At 33.7% G+C, this 27,131-nt stretch overlaps 1 protein-coding gene across 3 annotated transcripts in view; it reads left to right on the top strand.

Annotated features, from left to right (window-relative positions):
- LOC143079716 (coiled-coil domain-containing protein 149-like) overlaps positions 1-27,131 on the top strand; it is a 172,144-nt gene that overhangs the window by 10,110 nt on the left and 134,903 nt on the right. For all 3 annotated transcript variants that reach the window (XM_076255250.1, XM_076255248.1, XM_076255249.1), the window contains exon 2: positions 732-887. In XM_076255250.1, coding sequence (XP_076111365.1) covers positions 732-887 — 156 coding nt within the window. The remainder of the gene's footprint in view (positions 1-731; positions 888-27,131) is intronic.

Genomic DNA, 27,131 nt, shown 5'->3' on the forward strand with positions numbered 1-27,131 from the left:
TCAAATTTTTGAAAAATTTCAAGAAGAATCTTTAATCGCATGCACAGTATTGAACAATAGACATTTATTTTGTGTCAGAAACCTATACTATGTTAAAAACTTGATCACAATTCAAATTCAGACAGTACAAAGCTTGAATATAGTGTCCAAATTTGACCCAGCTGTTCAGGGTTCACCCTCTGCAGTTGTATCAGGCTGCACTCAGTGAAGCAATTTATTTATGGTTGGTCGTGTGCGCATAAAAAATGAGCAAGTGGATGAGATTTAAATTTAATTAGATTGTGTCGGCTAAAAAAATGATTTTGGAAAAAAAGTGGGAAGGCTATAAAAATAAATAAAGTGGAGACTATTCCAACCTTAAAGTGTAATATCGAATATTACAAATTTATTTATAAAAGTTTGTTATTATTCACTTCTTCAATTTAATAAAACAAAGTTGTACAAGTAGTAGTCTCCTGACTGACCTATATTTCTTAATACCATGAAGTATTGACAGATAGTTTGAATGTGTATTATTTATTCATTATAGTATTTTTAGATGAATTTTGTATACAAATTGTTTAACCTTTATTAATGGAGTTTTCTCTTTATGTTTTCAAACCATCAAAAAACTTCCTTCTTTATATTGCCAAATGTACGTAAAGTTTCCCTTTATATAGTCATATGTAGTTGGCTAGTAACTACCTTTTTTAAGGACAATTGTTGTATTTAATGTTTTCTATTTCTTGTAGAATCAAGTTTGTAAGAGGAAACTTGAAAGCAAATGCCAAGCACTTATGATTATAAGTAAAGAGTTGGACCATTGCAGAAGTGAAAGGGACCAGTTTAAATTAATGGCTGAGCAGTTACAAGAGAGATACCAAAATATTAAACGACAACTTGGACATGTAAGTTTTTAGTACAAATGAGATTCCAAAATGGAGAACTTTTGTCTAGCCTGCATCATTAGGATGCCATATGCCTAAAAAATCAACTCAACAATAGATTTGATTATTTACTTCCTCTCCAGCTGGGCTTTTCCCTTTATACGTCTAAAAAAACAGAAGTGACAATAAATTGTTCAAATAAGGTCTTTGAAAATAGTGAAATAACTTTTGAATTGTCAAATATTTGTTGGAAGTAAATTGCATGCTGATATAGGTGATTTTGAATCTGTACAAAGTTTGAATTTTTCTACCCTATACTGGTACACAGGGGCCGAAATTAAAGCTGGTCTGGTTCTCCAGGACCAGTAAAATTTGCGTCAGAGCAGTAGATTTTGTCAGCTGGTGGTAGCTGACTAGTAGAAATTTGTCATTAAAATCAAGGATTGCATCGCTTATAACTCAACCAAAGCATTTAGAGCAAATCTGACATTGGGTAAAATTGTTTATCAGGATAAGATCTATCTGCCCTAAAATTTTCAGATGAATCAGACATCTTGTTGTTGGGTTGATGCCCCTTAATTGGTAATTTTAAGGAAATTTTGCTGTTTTTATACGCCCTTGAAAATTCTATGCCCGTCAAAATTTTGACGGGACGTATTATGGTATACAAATGTCCAGTGTCCGTCAATCCGTCCGTCCATCCGTTCATCTGTCTGTCTGTCCGTCCATCTGTCTGTCTGTCCGTCCGTCTGTCCGTCTGTCTGTCCGGCGTCAACATGTCGCACCGTAACTTGTGAACGACTTATCTAAATTTCATGAACTTTATATAGTTGTTTTTTATGATGGTCAAATGATCTGTATACTTTTTGGTGAAAATAAGATTTAAACTTTTTGAGTTGCGGCACTTTGTAACTAAAACAGGGGAGTGTTTTTTTTCACATGTCGCACAGTATCTCAAAAACGATTCTTGATTATTGCTTAAAACTTTACACACTTCTTAGTTATATTAATCTTAATATCTGTATACTTTTTGGTGATGATTCAAAATTTCATTTTTGAGTTATTGAGTATTTTGTAAAAAAGGGGGAGGTTTTTTTTACATGTCGCGCAGTATCTCAAAAACGATTTATGATTATTGCTTAAAACTTTACACACTTCTTTGTTATATTAATCTAAAGATCTGTATACTTTTTGGTGATGATTCAAAATTTCATTTTTAAGTAATTGAGTATTTTGTAAAAAAGGGGGAGGTTTTTTTTACATGTGGTGACGTATCTCAAAAACGATTTATGATTATTGCTTTAAACTTTACACACTTCTATGTTATATTAAAACTTAAGATCTGTATACTTTTTGGTAATGTCAAAAATTTATTTTTGAGTTATTGAGTAGTTTGTAAAAAAGGGGACGTTTTTTTTTTACATGTCGCGCCGTATCTCAAAAACAATTTATGATTATTGCTTGAAACTGTACACACTTCTTTGTTATATTAATCTAAAGATCTGTTTACTTTTTGGTTTGATTCAAAATATTTGTAAAAAAAAAACAGGGTGGGGGGTTTCACATGTCCCGCCGTGTCTCAAAAGCAATAAATGGTAATTGCTTAAAACTTTCTCAGAAACTATTTATGATTATTGCATAAAACTTCCACACAAGACGTCGGACGTATCATGCGCTCATGGCGCAGCTGTTTATTGGCTCACCTGACCCGAAGGGCCAAGTGAGCTTTTCTCATCATTTTGCATCCGGCGTTGTTTGTTAACTTTTACAAAAATCTTCTCCTCTGAAACTACTGGGCCAAATTGAACCAAACTTGGCCATAATCATCATTGGGTATCTAGTTTCAAAAATGTGTTCGATGACCCGCCAACCATCCAAGATGGCCGCAATGGCTAAAAATAGAACATAGGGGTAAAATGCATTTTTTGGCTTATAACTCAAAAACCAAAGCATTTAGAGCAAATCTGACATGGGGGTAAAATTGTTTATCAGGTGAAGATCTATCTGCCCTCTAATTTTCAGATGAATCGGACAACAGGTTGTTGGGTTGCTGCCCCTGAATTGGTAATTTTAAGGAAATTTTACTGTTTTTGGTTATTATCTTGAATATTATTATAGATAGAGATAAACTGTAAACAGGAATTGCTACATCATTAGACTTTAATATTTTTGTAATTTTATCCAATAAAATTTTAAAATAAGTAAACACTGACCTTATTGTGAAGGTATGTACAAAAAACAAGTCTTTAAAAAAATGGCACTTTTAAAATCAAAGCTTCCTTGTAACTATGTTTTAAAGTCTGATAATGTCAGTATGTGAAATAAGTTTGTATTAGTACATTAGCTCTATAATAAAGGGTATATTGGTGCTCTAAATTACATATTTTATTGCTTTAATGGACACCAAAAAGAGGCTCCCAAAAATGTCAGGAGTGTGACAACTGTTTTTTGGGATAAGCTTGCTTTCAAGCAATCTGCAGACTTATACCAGTGGCTCAGGACAATGCCCTCACCACAACCTTTTTATTCTAAACATTAAGGACCATCTCAGATTCTTATGATTGTCTTGGTTTAAAAGGTAAAAACAAACAAAGGGATTGAACTTAAACAACTTTCCTATAATTAGATATAGGAAGATGTGGTGTGAGTGCCAATGAGACAACTCTCCATACAAATAACAATTTAAAAAGTAAACCATTATAGGTCAAAGTACGGCCTTCAACACGGAGCCTTGGCTCACACCGAACAACAAGCTATAAAGGGCCCCAAAATTACTAGTGTAAAACCATTCAAACGGGAAAACCAACGGTCTATTATATAATGTTCTTTTCATAATCTTCATGTTTGATATTTCCCTTGACCTATATGCGTGTTTTTCACAACACGGAAAATCAGAATTAAGCAGTATTAATATTTAGTATTTTTATAAATTTAGAAACATGTCAGAGGGAATTCCCCAGTTGTGGATAAAATGTGAGAGTTCTCTGAATTCCGATAAATCTATTTCTGTTATATAAGAACTTAAATGTGGAGTTTTACTTATATGTCACCATTATTAAGTCTCCCAAACAAAGTTTGGAGACTTATTGTTTTTGGTCAGTTCTTATTATTTTTATTATTCTTCTTCCTCTTCCTCTTCCTCTTCCTCTTCCGCCACTTTAAAAAATGAACTTGTCCGCAGCGTTTCTCCAAAACCGCTTGTCAGATTGACTTAGGATTTCGTAAAATGGTAGACTAATATGTCTAGGTGAGCCATCAATCTTTCGTTTGTGCATTGGGGTCTATTAAGGGCTATTAAGGGGGGTAGTAAGAAGGGAGGGTTTTACTATAGAACCCTATGGGATTTTATTTTCTAAAAATTTCAAATGAATATAACTTGAAAACTGTAAGTGGTAGATACATGCAGTCTTCAGAAATGATTATAGGACAATAAAACAAATCACATGAAATATAGGGGGAGTCCCTGGGAGTTCATCCCCACCCCCTTCAATTTGAGAATATGCTTATATCTTGTAACCGATCCAGATCCCTACCCCTAAACCATATATATTCCTGATTGGGACAATAAAACAAATCAAATGCAATTAAAGGGAGGTCCCCGGGGGTCATCCCCACCCCGTTCAATTTCATAATGTGCTATTATCTTGTAAATGGTCCAGATCCCCACCCCTAAACCATATATATTCTTGTAGGGGACAATAAAACAAATGAAATGAAGTTAAAGGGAAGTCCCTGGGGGGTCACCCCACCCCCTCTTGTTTGAAAACTTGTAAACGGTCAACATCCCCACCCCTAAACCATATATATTCTTGTAGGGGACAATAAAACAAATGAAATGAAATAAGAGGGAAGTCCCTAGGGGGTCACCCCACCCCCTCTTGTTTGAAAACTTGTAAACGGTCAACATCCCCACCCCTAAACCATACATATTCTTGTATGGGACAATAAAACAAATCACATGAAATTAAATGGAAGTTCCTGGGGGTCACCCCCACCCCGTTCAATTTGAGAATGTACTATTATCTTTTAAGCGGTCCAGATCCCCACCCCTAAACCATATATATTCTTGTAGGGGACAATAAAACAAATGAAATGAAATAAAAGGGAAGTCTGGAGGGAGTCACCCCACCCCCTCTTGTTTGAAAACTTGTGAACGGTCGACATCCCCACCCCTAAACCATATATATTCTTGTAGGGGACAATAAAACAAATGAAATGAAATTAAAGGGAAGTTCCTGGGGGTCGCCCCACCCTGTTCAATTTGAGAATGTGCTATTATCTTGTAAACGGTCCAGATCCCCACCCTAAAACCATATATATTCTTGTAGGGGACAATAAAACAAATCAAATGAAATGTAGGTAACTTCCCTGGGGGGTCACCACCACCCCCTCCTGTTTGAATACTTGTAAATGGTGGAGATCCCTACTCGTAAGCCATATATATTCTTGGGACAAAAAATCAAATCAAATGAACATATGAATGGCGAGTTATGGGAGCTTTGTTTGGGAGACTTCGTAACAGCATCCTGTTACAATTACTTCTTGTTAAACTGATATTTTATATTGTACTTCCATAAAAAAAATTTGAGAACCATTTAGGTTTAATATACGTTCTTACTACAGGGTTTGTTTAGGTAATTCATGTAATTATGCGCATGCGTATAGTTTTTTTGACTGCAATCAAGAGGTACCTATAGGTTAAATGGTTGCTCTGGATTCACCACTCAATTGATTAATTTATAACTCATGGGATCCTTTCTATGTATGTCTGCTATTGAGGGTTATTGTTGTTGCATATTTTTAAATCATATGCATCATCTAAATTAAAATAAATGTAGTCCACATCGTAAAGGTTTACTTTCAGCACCCCTTCAGGCGAAATGGAGTCTTCCATATTATTGTTTCAAGTTGTCTCCCTTCTGGAAGTCGCTTCCGTGAATTCTGAATCAATCAAAACAAATGTTGAGAAAAATTAACTCGTTCTGTCGATAAACGTCGTATTATATTAAAAATGATCTCAATTTAAACCGAGGAATGTGTACAGAAAGGAGTCATGATCACTGACCCAAAGGAAATTAAATATTTAAAGAGTTAGGAATGGGGTTCTTCCTAGAATTAACGTAGGCAAATAGGTGATAAGATACGAAGTGAAATACTTCTCTCACTCTGAGTCTCAGTGACTGCTGTGGAAAGTAAACTTGGAATTGATAGTACAAAAATTAAACACAATAGGCCTAAGTACATTGTTCATACACTTTTAACCGGGATTGGCTATTTTGTAACTATTCAGATTACGTAAATTACATTTTACATGTGCAGTTGAATAAGTTGTGAAAATAATATTATCCAGCTACATGTATACATGTGTCAATGAAAACAATGGCAATCGTATCCCTCAGAGCAATCTGATCTTTGATTAAACATCTACCAAAGAATACATAGGACTTAAATGTTTTTTCTTCTTCTTTATTTTTCAGAAGTGGTTATTCCAAAGAGAAAAAAAAATTATTACAACTGTGATATGTTTATATCATAGATGTGGGAGTGCATTATATATGTCAGGAGTGTGACGCTTTTTTTAAGGCATTTTCTGTCAATTCATAATTTCACATGGAAAAGTTCCACAAGTTTCTTTGTGTTAGAAATGTTAAAACCAAGTTACATTCCTATCATTTACCTCTTAAATGTGTTATTTATCATGATTGTTTTGGCACAATAAGTTTTAATTAGTCATTTTTCTATTTTTTGTTCACAATGATGCAAATTTATGAAAGGAAATAAGTGTCTACAACTATAATATCATATAGGAAAGTGAGGAAATGTGTTTTGTACAAATAGATCAATTATTTTGATTTAAAATGGTATATTTAAAGAAGTTTCAAGGATTAATCATTCAAATGTTATTAGTCACACTCCTGACATGAATTTAACATTTTAAGAAAAATATGAAAATTAGCTATATTTTTAGGACAGATAATTGAAAGACAGCTAGAAAAATGAAGAAACTTATGATAAAACTAATTAAACTTCCATTCCTTAAAACATCCACTAGGCTTTCTGGCAGTTGTTTTCTAGTGCATTGTACACGTTTGTTTTCTCACTGTAGATCCAGAATCTGGCATGGTCACAGGTCTGTTTTCATTTGAATCAGCTGTTTTTGTTCCATTCTAAGTCCCAATTCAACCCAACTTTTTTTTAATTTTTATGCCCCACCTACGATATGTTTTCTTGTCTGTGCATCTGTCCGTCCGTCCGTCCGTTTTTTCGTCCGTCTGTTCGTTCGTCCGTCTGTCCCGCTTCAGGTTAAAGTTTTTGGTCAAGGTAGTTTTTGATGAAGTTGAAGTCCAATCGACTTCAAACTTAGTATACATGTTCCCTATGATAGGCATTCGTGTACTGGGGACACATTCTTGTTATTTCTTTTTCTACTGTTTCTCTGCCACTGCCTTTGTTTTTCTTTATATTGTTTACCAAATTTGGAATTCAAAGTTCTTCTTTCTTAAAGCTTTTTTTTGTTACCTTGGTTTTGTAGTTTTTAATTTTGTTTAAGATTGTCTAACTTCCTCTGATCATTTTTCAATTTCAGATTCTGCCAGTATTTGCGGGTTCTCTCTTTTGAAGTCTCTTTCTTTGATTCATTTCTTCTAGAGAATTTTGCCTGGCTTATTTCAGCAAGTCTAGTGGATGTTTTAAGGAATGGAAATTTTATCAAAAGTTTCTTCATTTTACTATCTGTCGTTCAATTATCTGTCCTAAAAATATAGCTAATTTTCATATTTTTCTTAAAATGTTAAATTCATGTCAGGAGTGTGACTAATAACATTTGAATGATTAATCCGTGAAACTTCTTTAAAATATACCATTTTAAATCAAAATTAAAAACCAATTGTTCAGAGAACAATTGAAAGTCTTTCCACAACAAAGAAATTTTGATAAGAAGATAGTTTCCTCATACTAATGCAATAAATAAAGGTTTAATTATACTTTTGAGTGATGTAAGGGAGATAATATGCTACTTCCGGTGAAATGAATGTCACTTCCGGTCTCATATGATAGCTTCTTTCACACTGATTCCAAATATATATAGTTTCTATATACTTTTGCATGTAGAATGGTAGATAATTGGGCACTTCCGGTTTGTTGGAAGTCATTTTTAGTCTTCAGTAATCAGTTTATGTATCTATATGTTAAAATATATGGATTCTGAGTACTTTTTTGTGAAAAAAAACTGCAAAAAAAGCTACTTCCGGTTTTCTCAAGGTCACTTCCGGTAGCCATTTTTCAAGGTCATTTGTCACTTAACCTTTTGTTTAAGGTCAAATGTCTTTATAATGAACTTACTTAAAGTTATAATCTAATAACCTCATATCAAGACATTTCAGGGGCAACAACTCCTATAAAATGCAATTTAATTGTATAAGATTAAATGTATCATATCTTCATTACTATTAAGCAGACATCTTGCACTTGTTCTTTTATATGTATCTCTCAAAGTGAGGGAGAAAATGTAAAAACAAGTAAAAGTCACAATTGAGAATTTGACCTTGACCTTTGACCTTGACCTAATTTTCTAAGTTAGGACCCAGGGGACTCAAATAGAAACATTCCAGGGTTATACGGTTAACGGTTTATGAGTTAAAAAAACATACCGACAAATTTATTCTGTAAAGGTAGATAACTCCTATAAAATTTCATCGAATCGCTTCGATCCAAATTAGCCAAAAATTCCTGAGGATTTGACGAACAATGTGTAAAAAGAATTTTGTCGATATCTTTTTTTGTTACGAAGGAGATGCACACAGATGATAAACAGTGAATAGGGAGATAACTCTCACAAAGAAAATGGTTCGGCTTAGCAGGGTGAAATTTAAAAGCGCATAAACTATACAATACAATATGAAAAATATCTAAGCGACATATTGCGAAACAAACATTTATCGCAAGAACAAAATTTGGCGGAAAAAAAAAATAATAATCAGAAGAAAAACAATAAGTCTTTCCACAGAAAAGTGGAAAGACTTAATAATAATAATAAATATAAATCAATTGCTTTCAAAAAGCAATTGTAGACAGTCTTTCCCCCTTTGAAATTGATTGAATGGGGGGGGGGGGTTTGTTTGTTTGTTTGTTTGTTTCTGTATGGGGTCTATATTATTGTTACCGGAGAAGTTTCATGTTTAGTTTGGAAAGTTTTCATTTTATTTTAGGTACAGCGCGCGCGCATGATTGAGGAGACATCACGTGACGCGGGTTTATAATAACGAAAACTTTTTATTTCTCTTTAGGTCGGGATGTTGAACAGACAACATGTATAGAGACGGAATGTACACAATGTAATTTCTTTTGTCATTGTAGGAGGAAATTGACATTTTGATCACAGTTCACCAGCAGTGCATGTTTTGGATTTAATTGATCCGGTGTAACTTTAATACACATTTAAGGATTATTTTCTGATAATGTACATTTTTTCAGCACCTGTTTGTAACACAGATTAGTATTTCAATCTCGGAGCGGACATTTTATTGTAGGTTTTTATTGAGATTTACGGACCTAGCAAGCGATTTTTACGGCATTGCCATTTCGTTTCTCTAGGAAAAGTCTTGAGAGATATCTGCTCCAAGTTTTTTTATGAACCTTTAGTACATGTATGCCCTGCTGCCTGCAAATTTTCAGGTCGATTGGACTTGTAGTTTCAGAGTACATGTGGATTTTTTTCTTGAAACAAGCGAAAAAACCCAAATGAGAACTTGGACCCCGTATTAAACACACATAACGGAAGCATATATACAATGATTGATTGGTTGGTTGGTTGGTTGGTTGATATATTGATTGATTGATTGGTTAATTGGTTGGTTGTTTAAACACGTTGGATAGGGTTAATTGAAACAGCGAAAAAGAAACAAAAAAGATCTTGATTAAACACATGAGACAGAAAATTGCATGCACTGATTGATTGATTGATTGGTTGATTGATTGATTGATTGATTGATTGATTGATTGATTGATTAAACGCGTTAGATAGGGCAATTGAAACAGCGAAAAAGAAACAAAAAAGATCTTGATTAAACACATGAGACAGAAACATTGATTGATTGATTGATTGATCATTGATTGATTGATTGATTGATTGGTTGGTTGGTTGGTTGGTTGGTTGGTTGGAGGGTTGGTTGGTTGGAATTCAAACACACAAAACTCTTTAAATAGTGCCAAAAAACACACAATTTGCCTCTAAGTACATGACCTTGACCTTTGACCTTGTGACCTTCGTCAAGGTCATTGCTCTACAATGTCATTGCAAAACACCGTATGGGCCAAGGACCTTTTGTTCAAGAGTTTTGCCTAATAATGGCTTTTTATAAACCATCAATGGGGGTTATGTCCCTTACATAATGGTAAAACCAATACAGTCATAATGTAACAAAGTTGCCCCTTGAAGTACTAAGCAATTTTCACTGCTTAAATTTTCTGTATCTATAACCATTCAAGAATTATAGGGAAATCAAAGACATATGAAAATCTAAAATATGACCTTGACCTTTGACCTTGACCTATATTTCTAAGTTAGGACCCGGGGACCTCAAATAAAAACATTCCTGGGTTATACGGTTAACTGTTTATGAGTTAAAAAAACATACCGACAAATTTATTTGGTAAAGGTAGATAACTCCTATAAAATGTCATTGAATCGCTTCGATCCAAATGAGCCAAAAATTCCTGAGGATGTAACAAACAATTTGTAAAAAGAATTTTGTCGCTATCTTTTTTTGTTACGAAGGAGATGCACACAGATAATAAACAGTGAATAGGGAGATAACTCTTACAAAGAAAATTGTTCGTCTTAGCAGGGTGAGATTTAAAACCGTATAAACTATATGATACAATATACAAAATATCTAAGCGACATATTGCGAAACAAAAATTTCAGAATGTGGCGGAAAAAAAAAATAATAATTAAAAACCAATTGTTCAGAGAACAATTGAAAGTCTTTCCACACCAAAGAAATTTTGATAAGAAGATAGTTTCTTCATACTGATGAGATAAATAATGGTTTAATTATGTTTTTGAGTGATAAAAGGGAGATAATATGCTACTTCCGGTGAAATAAATGTCACTTCCGATCTCATATGATAGCTTATTTCACACTGATTCCAAAAATATATAGTTTCTATATACTATTGTATGTAGAAGGGGAAATAATTGGCCACTTCCGGTTTGTTGGAAGTCATGTTTCGTCTCCAGTAATCAGTGTATGTATCTATATGACAAAATATATTGATTCTGGGTACTTTGAGATGAAAAAACTGCAAAAAAGGCTACTTCCGGTTTTCTCAAGGGCACTTCCGGTAGTCATTTGTCAAGGTCATTTGTCACCTAATCTTTTGTACAAGGTCAAATGCCTTTATAATGAACTTAGTTGAAGTCATAATCAAATAACCTCATATCAAGACATTTGAGGGGCAATTACTCCTATAAGATGCCATTAAATTGTATAAGACTAAATGTAGCATATCTTCATTACAATAAAGCTGACATTTTGCACTTGTTCTTTAGTATGTCTCTTTCAAAGTGTGGGAGAAAATGCAAAAACAAGCAAAAGTCACAATTGAGAACTTGACCTTGACCTTTGACCTTGACTTCATTTTCTAAGTTTGGACCCAGGGGACTCAAATAAAAACATTCCAGGGTTATACGGTTAACTGTTTATGAGTTAAATGAACATACCGACAAATTTATTTTGTAAAGGTAGATAACTCCTATAAAATTTCATCGAATCGCTCATATCCAAATTAGCCAAAACTTCCTGAGGATGTAATGAACAATTTGTAAAAAGAATTTTGTCGCTATCTTTTTTTGTTACAAAGGAGATGCACACAAAGGTTAAACAGTGAAAAGGGAGATAACTCTTACATAGAAAATGGATCGGCTTAGCAGGGTGAAATTTAAAAGCGCATAAACTATACGATACCATTTGGGAAATATCTAAGCGACATATTGCGAAACAAACATTTTGCGCAAGAACAAAATTTGGCGGAAGAAAAAAAAAATAATAAATATAAATCAATTGCTTTAAAAAAGCAATTGTAGGGGGTCTTTCCCCCTTTAAAATTAATTGAATTGGGGGGGGGGGGTGTTTGTTTGTTTGTTTGTTTGTTTGTTTGTTTGTTTGTTTCTGTATGGGGTCTATATTATTGTTACCGGAGAAGTTTCATGTTTAGTTTGGAAAGTTTTTCTTTTATTTTAGGTACAGCGCGCGCGCCACATCACGTGACACGGGTTTATAATAACGAAAAGATAGTCTTTTTATTCCTTTTTAGGTGGGGACTTTGAACAGACAACATGTATAGAGACGGAATGCACACAATGTAATTTCTTTTGTCATTGTAGGAAATTGACATTTTGATGACAGTTTACAAGCAGTGCATGATTTGGATTTATTTGATCCGGTGTAACTTTAAAACACATTTATTGATTATTTTCTGATAATGTACATTTTTCAGCACCTGTTTGTAACACAGATTAGTATTTCAATCTCGGAGCGGACATTTTATTGTAGGTTTTTACTGAGATTTACGGACCTAGCAAGCGATTTTTACGGCATTGCCATTTCTTTTCTCTAGGAAAAGCTTTGAGAGATATCTGCACCAAGTTTTTTTATAAACTTTTAGTACATGTATGCCCTGCTGACTGCAAATTTTGAGGTCGATTGTATTTGTAGTTTCAGAGTACATGTGGATTTTTTTTTCAGAAGTGACGCAAGAACAATATTAAATTTCAATTTTTCATGAAACATGATTGATTGATCATGATCATGATTGATTGATCATGATTGATCATGATCATGATTGATTGATTGATTGATTGATTGATTAGTTGGTTGGTTGGTTGGTTGGTTGGTTGGTAAAACACGTTGGATAGGGCCAATTGAAACAGCGAAAAAGAAACAAAAAAGATCTTGGACCCTATATTAAACACACGAGACGGAAACATGATTGATTGATTGATTGATTGATTGATTGATTGATTGATTGATTGGTTGGTTGTTTGGTTGGTTGGTTGGTTGGTTGGTTGGTTGGTTAAACACGTTGGATAGGGCCAATTGAAACAGCGAAAAAGAAACAAAGAAGATCTTGGACCCTATATTAAACACACGAGACGAGACGGAAACATGATTGATTGATCATGATTGATTGATTGATTGATTGATTGATTGATTGATTGATTGATTGATTGATTGGTTGGTTAAACACGTTGGAAAGGGTCAATTGAAACAGCGAAAAAGAAACAAAGGAGATCTTGAACCCTATATTAAACACATGAGACGGAAACATGATTGATTGATTGATTAATCATGATCATGATTGGTTGATTGATCATGATTGGTTGATTGATCATGATCATGATTTGTTGATTGATCATTATTGATTGATCATGATTGGTTGGTTGGTTGGTTGGTTGGTTGGCAAACACACATAAAATTCTTCAAGTCGTGCCCCAAATCACATATGTACATGACCTTGACCTTTGACCTTGTGACCTTTGTCAAGGTCATTGCTTCACAATGTCATTGCAAAAGACCCTATGGGTCAAGGACCTTTTGTTTAAGAGTTTTGCCTAATAATGGCTTTTTATAAACCATCAATGGGGGTTATGTCCCTTACATAATGGTAACACCAATACAGTCATAATGTAACAAAGTTGCCCCTTGAAGTACTGAACATTTTTCACTGCTTAAATTTTCTGTATCTATAACCATTCAAGAATTATAGGGAAATCAAAGACATATGAAAATCTAAAATATGACCTTGACCTTTGACCTTGACCTAATTTTCTAAGTTAGGACCCAGGGGACTCAAATAAAAACATTCCAGGGTTATACGGTTAACGGTTAATGAGTTAAAAAAACATACCGACAAATTTATTCCGTAAAGGTACATAACTCCTATAAAATTTCATCGAATCGCTTCGATCCAAATTAGCCAAAAATTCCTGAGGATGTAACGAACAATTTGTAAAAAGAATTTTGTCGCTTTCTTATTTTGTTACGAAGGAGATGCACACACATGACAAACAGTGAATAGGGAGATAACTCTTACAAAGAAAATGGTTCGGCTTAGCAGGGTGAAATTTAAAAGCGCATAAACTATGCGATACAATATGAAAAAAATCTAAGCGACATATTGCGAAACAAACATTTATCGCAAGAACAAAATTTGGCGGAAAAAAAAAAAAATAATAATAATAATAATCAGAACAAATACAATAGGCTTTCCACAGAAAAGTGGAAAGACCTAATAATAATAATAATAATAATAATCAGAAGAAAAACAATAAGTCTTTCCACAGAAAAGTGGAAAGACTTAATAATCAGAAGAAAAACAATAAGTCTTTCCACAGAAAAGTGGAAAGACTTAATAATTGATCTATTTTGTACAAAACACATTATCTCACTTTCCTATATGATATTATACATGTTATAGTTGTAGACACTTATTTCCTTTTGATAAATTTGCATTACTGTGCACAAAAAATAGAAAAATGACTAATTAAAACTGATTGTGCCAAAACAATCATGATAAATAACACATTTAAGAGGTAAATGATAGGAATATAACTTAGTTTAAACATTTCTAACACAAAGAAACTTGTGGAACTTGTCTCTGTGAAATTATGAATTGACAGAAAATGCCTTAAAAAAGCATCACCCTCCTGACATATATAATGCACTCCCACATCTATGATATAAACATATCACAGTTGTAATATTTTTTTTTCTCTCTGGAATAGCCACTTCTGAAAAATTAAGAAGAAGAAGACATTTAAGTCCTATGTATTCTGTGATAGATGTTTAAAGACAGTTGTCACACTCCTGACATTTTTGGGTGCCTCTCTTTGGTTTTTTTAAATTGCCCTAAAAAGAACGTCCTATAGTAAAAGATATCAGTAATTGAAATCAATGATATAGCAATGTGCTAAGTGATTTTTTGTGCAAGTTTATAGCATTTTTCAATCTTTGTAAAATATGTCAGTCGTGTGACAAAATACTGAAAATAGAAGGCTTTTTCTACATATAATTACATAAAAACGGTACAATGAAATGACATTTTTATTTTTGCAAATGATCACAAAAACTCAGGGCTTTCAAAGTTTACTATTTCAACTGAAATATATTAAGATTCTTTTTATTTGCAAAAACTTCAATCACTAGTTATTATTATTTTTTTCAAATTAAGCTATTCAATTTGATTGTTATTATATGATTAAGCAGAAAATATGGAAATTTTGGTATTAGAATTTTTCTTTTTATATTGACTTTCATTTGGAAAAGGTTAGAGCAATGTTTTCTTGACTGTTTTATTACAAAACTTGATTATAAGTAGTATGTTTTCTGTTCAACTTTTTTGAGATGTATGCTATTAAAATTTAAAATTATTCAACATGTCTGTTTCATTCTGCCTGAACCTTTGGAATTATAAAATTTAAAGTATTGGTAATAGGGCAAGACAAAAAAAATACAAAATATTGAGTTTGAAATTGGACCCCCCATGTCGGACTTTTGTCCGTTCGTCCCGCTTCAGGGAAAAGTTTTTGGTCAAGGTAGCTTTTGATGAAGTTAAAGTCCAATCAGTTTGAAACTTAGTACACATGTTGCCCATGATATGATTTTTATACGACCGCAAAAATTTTAATTTTTTGGTCGTATATTGCTATCATGTTGGCGTCGTCGTCTGCGCCGTCTCGTCGTCGTCGTCGTCGTCGTCGTCGTCGTCCGAATACTTTTAGTTTTCGCACTCTAACTTTAGTAAAAGTGAATAGAAATCAATGAAATTTTAACACAAGGTTTATGACCACAAAAGGAAGGTTGGGATTGATTTTGGGAGTTTTGGTCCCAACATTGTAGGAATTAGGGGCCAAAAAGGGCCCAAATAAGCATTTTCTTGGTTTTCGCACCAGAACTTTAGTTTAAAAGAATAGAAATCTATGAAATTTTGACACAAGGTTTATGACCACAAAAGGAAGGTTGGGATTGATTTTGGGAGTTTTGATTCCAACAGTTTAGGAATTAAGGGCCAAAAAAGGGCCCAAATTAGCATTATTCTTGGTTTTCGCACAATAACTTTAGTATAAGTAAATAGAAATCAATGAAATTTTAACACAAGGTTTATGACCACAAAAGGAAGGTTGGGATTGATTTTTGGAGTTGAGGTCACAACAGTTTATGAATTAGGGGCCAAAAAGGGGCCCAAATAAGCATTATTTTTGGTTTTTGCACCACAACTTTAGTATAAGTAAATAGAAATCTATGAAATTTAAACACAAGGTTTATGACCATAAAAGGAAGGTTGGGTTTGATTTTGGGAGTTTTGGTCCTAACAGTTTAGGAATAAGTGGCCCAAAGGGTCCAAATTGAACTTTGTGTGATTTCATCAAAAATTGAATAATTGGGGTTCTTTGATATGCCGAATCTAACTATGTATGTAGATTCTTAATTATTGGTCCCATTTTCAAATTGGTCTACATTAAGGTCCAAAGGGTCCAAAATTAAACTTAGAATCCTTGGGGTTCTTTGATATGCTGAATTTAAAAATGTACTTAGATTTTTAATTATTGGCCTAGTTTTCAAGTTGGTCCAAATGGGGGTCCAAAATTAAACTTTGTTTGATTTCATCAAAAATTGAATAAATGGGTTCTTTGATATGCCTAATCTAACTGTGTATGTAGATTCTTAATTTTTGGTCCAGTTTTCAAATTGGTCTACATTAAGGTCCAAAGGGTCCAAAATTAAACTAAGTTTGATTTTAACAAAAATTAAATTCTTGGGCTTATTTGATATGCTTTATCTAAATATGTACTTTGATTTTTGATTATGGGCCCAGTTTTCAAGTTGGTCCAAATCAGGATTCCATATCAAGTATTGTGCAATAGCAAGAAATTTTCAATTGCACAGTATTGCACAATAGCAAGAAATATCTAATTGCACAATATTGTGCAATAGCAATTAATTTTCAATTGGAGTTGTATAGAATAGTTGTTGATAATATATGTTGGAAATTTGCCAGACATGACTATGATGTCATTTTCTATTTTTATTTGCCAATAACTTTATGTAAATAACTTCATTGGAAATTTGCCTATATAAAATGTTGCTGGTGAAGCTTTTTTTCCTTATCTTATCTAAAATGCTTTTAGATAATGTATGTTGAACATTTGCCAGACATGACTATGATGTCATTTTCTATTTTTATTTGCCAATAACTTTATGTAAATAACTTCATTGGAAATTTGCCAATATAAAATGTTGCTGATGAAGTTTTTTTATTGTTTTATACAATAAACAATGTATATTCACTTTTACTACCAACCAATCTTTACCATTCAGTGATAACAAGCACTTTATTTTACATTTTAATATTTTATGATGTATTTAAAAGAGTAGTTATTGTTGCAAACTCCATTAGAAATTTGAATTGATATCAGTTTTGGGAAAAGGAAAACGGGGATGTGAAAAAAAAGGGGGGGGGGTTTAAATTTTTCTCATTTCAGATTTCATAAATAAAAAGAAAATTTCTTCAAACATTTTTTTGAGAGGATTAATATTCAACAGCATAGTGAATTGCTCAAAGGCAAAAAAAAACTTTTAAATTCATTAGACCACATTCATTCTGTGTCAGAAACCTATGCTGTGTCAACTATTTAATTTTAGATTTAAAAAGTTTGAAGAAGAAATCTTTAATTGATTTGTAAAATCTTGACATTTGTTTTGTGTAAAAAAAAACCATGTAATGTCAAAAATTTGATCACAATCCAAATTCAGAGCTGTATCACGCTTGAATGTTTTGTCCATACTTGCCCCAACTGTTCAGAGTTCGACCTCTGCGGTCGTATAAAGCTGCGCCCTGCGGAGCACCTGGTTCTAATTTTAATGCCAAATTAAAGTTTGGACACATCCGTTCGTCTGTTCGTTCGTCCGTGCAACCGTTCCTACGGCTTCAGGTTAAAGTTTTTGGTCAAGGTAGTTTTTGATGAAGTAAAAGTCCAATCAACTTGAAACTTAGTACACATGTTTCCCATGATATGACCTTTCTAATTTTAATGCCAAATTAAAGTTTTGATCCCAATTTCACGGTCCACTGAATAAAGGAAAAAGATAGTGCAAACTGCATAGCTCAGGTTGAAGTTTTGGTTAAAGTTGTTGGTCACGGTAGATTTTTATGAAGTTGGAAGTCCAATCAACTTGAAACTTTGTACACATGTTCTCAATAATATGATCTTTCTAATTTTAATGCCAAATTAAAGTATTGACCCCAATTTTATTGTCCAATGAACAAAGAAAAAGATAGTGCGAACTCACTGCTCAGGTTAAAGTTTTGGTTAACGTTTTTGGTCAAGGTAGTTTTTGATGAAGTTGAAGTCCAATCAACTTGAAACTTAGTACAAATGTTCCCTATGATATGATTTTTATATGACTGCAAATTTTTTGCGTTCTTATATTGGTATCACGTCGGCGTTCTCGTCGGCGTCGTCAGAATCGTCCGAAGACGGACAGTTTCCATATAATAACTTTAGTATAAATAAATAGAAATCAATAAAATTTTAACACAATGTTTATTACCACAAAAGGAAGCTTGGGATTGCTTTTGGGGGTTATGGTCCCTAGGGTTTAGGAATTAGGGGCCCAAAGGGCCCAAAACAAGCATTTATCTAGTGTCAGGACAATAAGTTGTGTATAAGTATTTCAATTGTTCTGAAATTGTAACTCAATGTTTAATACCATAAGTAGAAGGTTGGGATATATTTTAAGGGTTATTGGGCAAACAGTCTAGGAATAAAGGGCCGAAAAGGGGCCAAAAACAAGCATTTTTGTAGTTTCAAAACAATAAATTGGAGTTATCGTTCTTTGTTGTTGTTGAATCACCTAAAACCAATGCTTTATGAAATATTCTTTGAAAATTGGAGTTATCTTTCTTTGTCCAAAACAGTAGTTGAATCAACTTAAATCAATGCAATATACAATATACCATGCAATATTCACTTTTACTACCAACTAAAACAATCTTTTCCATTCAGTGATTATAAGCACTTTGATTACCATTCTAGGGTTATGCCCCTTTACAAATGAAAAAAATTGAAAAAAAAATTGTTTCTGTTCTCTTAACTTAAGTTTGTCTCAACTCAATTTAATGAAATGTGTATATAATGCTTATTACCTCTAAACTCAGTTTAAGTTCAATTTTTGGCAGTGTCACTTTTACAGTTCTTGAGTTATGTCCTTTTATAACGTTATATGCTAGCGGGGGCATCATCTGTGTCCCTTTGGACACATTCTCCATTTTTTTTTAGAAGTTACTATTAATTGATATTAATTTTAACCATGACTATAATGTATTTAAATGAGTAGTTATTGTTGCAAACTCCATTAAAAATTTGAGATCAGTTTTGGAATAAGAGAAAAGGGGAGATGAAAAAAAAATTGGGGGGAGGGGGTCAACTTTTCTCATTTCAGATTTCAGATATAAAAAGAACATTTCTCCAAACAATTTTTTTTTTGAGAGGATTAATATTCAACAGCAAAGTGAATTGCTTAAAAGAAAAAAAGAATTTTTAAGTTCATTAGACCACATTCATTCTGTGTCAGAAACCTATGCTGTGTCAGCTTTTTAATGAATGGCTATTATCTATTTTGAATTTATTGAACCATAAAACTAATTTTTGACTATTCACATTGAATAATCCGCGAAGTGGATTATGTGAAATGTGAAGAGTCAAAAATTAGTTTTATGGTTCAATAAAATCAAAATAAATTATTGCCATTCATTATAAATAAATTTCTATCAAAAATTAAGGCACAAAGAACTTTTTATATAATTTATATTAACAAAAACAACGTACAAACATGTTGGCGTATGAATACTAAACTTCAGAGTGGGCGTGTCGCCATCAAAATTGACAACATTGAAAATAAAACTAATAATTTTAACCAATCAGAAGACAGTAAATACACCAAATTTATTTATTTAATCACAATCCAAATTCAGAGCTGAATCCAGCTTGAATGTTGTGTCCATACTTGCCCCAACCCTTCAGGGTTCAACCTCTGCGGTCGTATAAAGCTGCGACCTGCAGAGCATCTGGTTCTAATTTTAATGACAAATTTAAGTATTGACCCCTATTTCACGGTCCACTGAACATGTAAATTGTAGTACAAGTGGGGCATTCGTGTTCTATGGACACATTCTTGTTTTCTTTTATGCAATGAAATATTATGTGAAATATTTTCTATAGTACTGGACAGGATAAAACTTTACCCATGCCAAGTATTTCTGTATTAATAAAACAAAGATAAATTCTGCACAATTTTTTGAAAAGTGCAAATTTATCAAAGACTAAAGTAGAGAAAATAAATGGTGGTATTACACCTTATATGGGAATATTGAAAACAACACGTTATTAATTTCTTGTGTCGGAAGCGCTTTTCTGGATTTACCTTCATCAGGAACGCTCAAACCAATCATTTGAATTCCATAGATCTATAAGTACCAAAACCGTTAAAGAGCTATATGTCAAAAATACCTAAAATAAATAGCCAAATTCATCTTAAGCCATCTTTGCCTGAGGGAGTTGAAACCTTAGTTTCTTAATATTTTCTAAATTTATAAAAGGACAATTTGAATAAAGTTTATTAAATCATGTCAGTACCGAAATACTGACTACTGAGCTGATGATAGTATTTCGGTACTGACATGATTTAATAAACTTTATTAAAATTGTCCTTTTATAAATTTAGAAAATATTAAGAAACTATTAAGGTCCCTTGGGGACTGATAGTCCACCAGCAGAGGTACCAACCCAGTGATGAAAAAAATATTGAAAACAACACGTTATTAATTTCTTGGGTCCGAAGGGCTTTTCTGCTGTACATGCACCTATGACCTTGTGAGTAGTCTCATTTGTTAAAATTTCTTGCTATTTAAAGGAAATATTATAAAATATTAAATGTTCTGAGTGGATTGAGTCTCCAAAACACATTTTATGAGAAAAATTCTTTGAAATAGGACTCTACCTTGAATATTCAGTTGACAGAACAAGCCATACTCGGTGTTTTGGGGAGCTTTTTCTCCTAATTTCTTATATTCTGATATGATAGAACATTTTCCTAGGAAATACTTTAATAAATATATAGTTGTAAGAAAATGATTTTTTTTTAATACTGTATTACAACAAATTAATCACTTAAAAAGAAACCTTTTATGTCCCTCTCTGAAATGCGGTGTAAATTTAATTTTTACGTAAGAACTTATTGAAACTTCCTTGGAGACAGTTAACTTTTATATTGGTTGTTCATTCTGCTTGAATACTTCAAGTCCGAAGGGCCAAGTGAGCTTTTCTCGTCACTTGGTGTTCGCGTCTGGTGTCGTCCGTAGTTGGCGTTTACTTTTTACATTTTGAACTTCTTCTAGAGAACCACTGAATGGAATGAAAGAAAACATGGCATGATTGTTCCTTATGAGGTGCTGCCTAAGTGATGTTATTTTGTAGCCGATCCATCATCCAAGATGGCCGCCAGTGGGGGGACTTAGTTGAACATAGGACCCTATGGGAAATGCATACACATGACTTTTTTTTAGAGAACCACTGAATGGAATGAAACCAAACATGGCATGAATGTTCTTTATGAGGTGCTGACTAAGTGTTGTTACTTTGTAGCGGATCCATCATCCAAGATGGGTACCAGCGGGGGACTTAGTTTAACATAGGACCCTATTGGAAATGCATACAAATTACTTCTTTTAAAGAACCACTGAATGGAATGAAACCAAATATGGCATGAATGTTCCTTATGAGGTATTGACCAAGTGTTGTTATTTTGTAGCCGATCCATCATCCAAGATAGCTGCCAGCAGGGGACTTAGTTTAACATAGGACCCTAATGGAAATGCATACAAATGACTTCTTTTTAGAGAATCACTGAATGGAATGAAACAAAACATTGTATGAATGTTCCTTATTAGGTGCTGACCAAGTGTTGTTACTTTGTAGCCAATCCATCATCCAAGATGGCCGTCAGCAGGTGACTTAGTTTAACATAGGACCCTATTGGAAATGCATGCAAATGACTTCTTTAAGAGAACCATTGAATGGAATTAAACAAAACATGGTATGAATGTTCCTTATTAGGTGCTGACCAAGTGTTGTTATTTTTGTAGCTGATCCATTCTCTAAGATGGCCCCCAGCGGGGGACATAGTTTTACATACCCTATGGGAAATGCATGCAAATGACTTCTTTTAGAGAACCACTGAATGGAATGAAACCAAACATGGCATGAATGTTCCTTATGAGGTTTTGGCCAAGTGTTATTACTTTGTAGCCGATCCATCATCCAAGATGGCTGCCAGTGGGGGACTTAGTTTAACATATAGGACCCTATGGGACATGCATACAAATGACTTCTTTTAGAGAATCACTGAATGGAATGAAACGAAACATAGTATGAATGTTCCTTATGACATGCTGACCAAGTGTTGTTACTTTGTAGCCGATCCATCATCAAAGATGGCGGCCAGCAGGGGACTTGGTTTAACATAGGACCCTATGGAAAATACATACAAATGTCTTCTTTTAGAGAACCACTGAATTGAATGAAACCAAACATAGCATAAATGTTCCTTTCTTAATGAGGTGCTGGCCAAGTTTTGTTACTTTGTAGCCAAATTTTAACATTTTTCAACCCAAGTAGAATCAGGTGAGCGATACAGGCTCTTGAGAGCCTCTAGTTTTTATAACATTTCTATGATAAATGAGTGAAATTTACCCCATTATTTGTATTTATTGACTTGAAAAGTTATCGTCTCAAAATCATCTTGTGTATCATATGGAACACCCTGACTGCCTTATGAAGATGATTAACATTATATGCAGTGGTCACAACATTATATGCAGTGGTTACACCATTATATGCAGTGGTCACACCATTATATGCAGTTTTCACAACATTATATGCAGTGCTCACAGCATTATATGCAGTGCTCACAACATTATATGCGGTGCTCACAACATTATATGAAGTGCTCACAACAATATACGCAGTGGTCCAAACATTATTTGCAGTTGTTGGGACATTATATGCAGTGTTCACAACATTATATGCAGTGGTTACAACATTATATGTTTTTTGTTGATAAAGGTGATCAGTGATGGTGATGATGTTGTTTGATGTATGTGATGGTTGTGGTTCAAATTCGGTAAACTTCAGTTTTTTTTTAGCGGAAATTATCAAATCTATAATTGGTAATGCCCAGCAAACAAATTGAAACAGTTATTAAAGTCATGTTAGCATTAAGGAAGTATACAATATTTAAAACTGAGTGAAATAAGGAAATTAAGAAGTATGATCAATTTACCAAATTTATTCCACATCAAGGCATTTAAACTTATTTTGAAGATCAGTTTCATTATATTCGCAACTTAATATATATATACTTTAAGTATTTAATAAATTGCTTCCCCAAGCCCAGCTGGATACGACCACAGAGGTACTAGTACCAGTCCAACCCTGAACTGTTGGAACAAAAATGGACACAATATCCACGCTTGATACAGGTTTGAATTTGGATTGTAATTAAATATTTGACACAAAATAGGTTTCTGACACAGAATAACTGTAGTCAAAGAACTCAGAATTGGTTATATATTTGAATTGATACTTAATTTTTTGCTTTTGCACTACGCTATTGCCAATTGCCCCACTCCTCCCAAAATTAGAAATATAACCCCCCAACCCCCGTTTTTTTTGATTTTGTGCAATACACTATGCTGTTGCATATTGACCCCAACCCGAAAAAGAAGAAAAAAATGTATCCCCCACTTTTTTTGCAAAATTTCTGAAATCTGATATGAGAAAAAAAGCTTTACACATAATTTTAAAGCAGTGTAAGAGAGTTAATCATACATTATGTTTGGATTACTTCAATATATTTGGATTACCTTCCTTACACTGGTTTCAAATTGTCTTAATTGGCCATTAAACAAGAAACCCTTGTTTTTCCCTCTTTTTGCCTCTAATTCCTAAACAGTTTGAGCCATATGTTATATTCCTATTTTGGGTCTTCTGGTTATCGGGACTGCCTCACACAAGTTATACTATTATGTCAGAAAACGTGGAACATGTTTTAGCTATTATGATTACGTTGAGGTGTCTTCTGCCAGTGCAGTAGCATGGAGATGTAATAAAAATTGATTTGAGAAACAGTTTATTCGTCTCTCGTTACTTGTGATTATCATAGTTCCCCAGCCAAGTACACGATATGGTGAAGGATTTTAAAAGATGATAAACTAGTTTACAGACATTGTTAAGTTTCATGAAATTTTGAGGAGACAAGCAGGTAACAAGTGATTGACATTTTGGTGTCTTTTGTCCGCACGTTGTGACCTTGTTGAGATTGACACTACTGATTTATTTTCTGCATCGTTATGGTTAAATGAGTTTTTTCAAAGTTGGCTTATATATAGATGATATTTATTGGTGAGGAATGCCTTGCCACTTCAACTGTTTCAACAACAAAAATCTGCTTGATGTATTAATTGATGAGGACTGCCTCGTCACTTCTAGTATTGTATACCAAATCAGGGAAATATATATATATAAAAAAGGGTCGTTTGGTGAGGACTGCCTTGCCCTATATTCTTGGATCATTATTTGTATAAAACAGTTTGATTATATCTATATATACATAAAGGTAGGATTACATGGTATTGGTGAGGGTTGTCTCGTCACACGGGCCGAATATGTGAAATGAATATAAGTATTACAGTTCCTTTAAACAGTAATCGTGATGACGATAATGCTTCCGTTTTGAATGATAGTTTTATTGAGGAAAACGAATTTCCAGACCTTGATCAATCCAAGTCCTCTGTTGTTGATACTGTTCCCACACCCAGTAATGAAAGCGACACTACCCCTCAAGCATTTAATATAGCTACAGTCCCAGATACGCCTGTACCATTACCGACATTTCGTAACTATGGATAAAATGGCTAAATGTTGCACATTTTCAGGGTACCCACATGATAATGCTAAGCGGTTTTTAGCAGAATTTGAATCTTATGTCTTACTTTACGACTTAACTGAGGAGGAAAAACGCTGAATCACGGCGTTTCACTTGCATTTAAAAGGACCCGCACTTACATGGTTCAATTCTTTAAGCGATGAGTCAAAACAGTCTTGGCAAAATATTTGTGTTTTGTTTAAAGAAAAATTCATAAATTTTAATTTACATAGCGCCACTGTAATAATGGAGAGCGAAATTATTTCAAAGTTTGGTCTTGTCCCCTGGTCAGTCGCTCGAGGATTATTATAGTCAGATACTAGAAAAAGCACAAATTTTGCAGAAGCCAGATGATGAGGTAGTAGCTAAATTTATTAGTCGGCTTCCAGATAAGATGTAATTTTTTGTCCGAACTGGTCATTTGAGTGACATTCAAAGTTCTTTAACAGCAGCTAAAATGCATAATGATGTTGTTAATGCAATAAAACATAAGCCGCAACTTCAGCATGTGGAACCCCCAGAGAAAGCTTCAGAGCTAAGCGAAATGAAGAAGCAAATAAAGTTGCTTACAGAATTTGTTTCTAAAATAAATACTGGTCAGCAATCAAATACACGAAATGAAATGCCCCCAAATAATGTGTTTCCCCGTCAATCTAGGTTTGATAACGCAGAATGCAGAAAATGTAAAGGGTTGGGTCATTTTCAACGAGTGTGTAACTGGAACAGTGCCGGTGCGTCACAGCCGAACGCTCAATGTCAGCTATGTCATCAGTTTGGACACACCACAGCCTTTTGTTTTACAATAAGTAATATAGTTCAGGGAAACCAAATGAACCTGGCCGACAGGCACAGCCGTCCGGGGTTTCCGCAGTAAGTGCCAGCGTGACTGCTAACTCTCAATTTTTGTATATGCAAGTTGTTTTTGATCAGTTGAATGTAGCTGCACCTATAGATACAGGTAACGCCATCAAAGAACCTTTTTGATTCAATTTCTGATAAACTGAAAATTTCATTTCACCAATTATCAGATCCTGAAATTAGACTAGCTAATAACGACAAGATTTAAGTGTTTGGAACAGCGAAGTTAAAAGCTATCATTCATGACCAGGAGCAAATTATTGATATTTACATTCTACCAACTGTTTCGCATAATTTTGGGGACTGAATATTTACGGACTCATAAAGTGTTGTTAGATTTTAGTGATTTTTCTTATGGTGTAAAGAACATACATGTCCAGACTACAAAGAAAATCTGTATTGAGCAAAACACTGAGCTTTTGGCGTGCGACAAAGTGTCAAATTTTGTAATGGTAGGGTTGCAAGGGGTATGCTTGAATAGTCAATTTGCGTTACATCAGGGACTTATGATAGCGAAATCGCTTGTTGTTGTACCACATAATCACAGGGTTCGTATAAAGATATTAAATGCAAGTAACGTTCGTATTACACTGCCCAAAGGCAAAAATATTGCAGAATTTACTGTTTTATCAAATGATAATTAATATGTTAGAATGAGTGACAATACAGACAGTTCTAAAGTACAAAATATAGAACTTGTGACTTAAAGCATTGATATTGTTGAAGGACAGGACCTTCCTTTCAACCCGAGTAAATCAGTAGATTCAAGTGTGAATATGTTTGCCAAATTTTGCCGAAGATTTGACTGAACCACAACTGCTACAACTACAACGATGTCTCTATATGAAAATCGAGATTTGTTTGTCACGAAAGAGAACCCGGATCTCGAATTTACATGAACATAAAATAAATCTCAAACCAAATGCAGTATCAAAACATCAGAATCCATATAGGTTACCACCGTATAAGCGTGAAATATTACGGGAACAATTGGAAGATTTACTACGACAAGGTATCATTACACCTGTTAGTGAATCAGAGGAATTGCCAATCACCAGCCCGTCGTTTTAGTAACAAAGCGCAGTGCCAATACCGATAAAGAGGTTTCTCAAAATTTTAGGTTCTGCTGCGATTTTCGTCATTTGAACGCTCAAACAGAGGATTTCAAGTACGTTGTTCCAAATTTGCAAGAATTAACTGAATCTCTGTCGGATTTAGTACAAAATTTTACCGATGGGTCTAAAAACTGCTCCAAATACTTTTCAGCTGTTAATGGACAAGGTGCTCCATGAATTGAAATTTAGGACATGTCTGTGTTACTTGGATGACGTCCTGCTCTGCTCGGAAACATTTGAGAAACATT

Source organism: Mytilus galloprovincialis, chromosome 6, assembly GCF_965363235.1.
Source record: "Mytilus galloprovincialis chromosome 6, xbMytGall1.hap1.1, whole genome shotgun sequence".
Taxonomy (NCBI): Eukaryota; Metazoa; Mollusca; class Bivalvia; order Mytilida; family Mytilidae; genus Mytilus; species Mytilus galloprovincialis.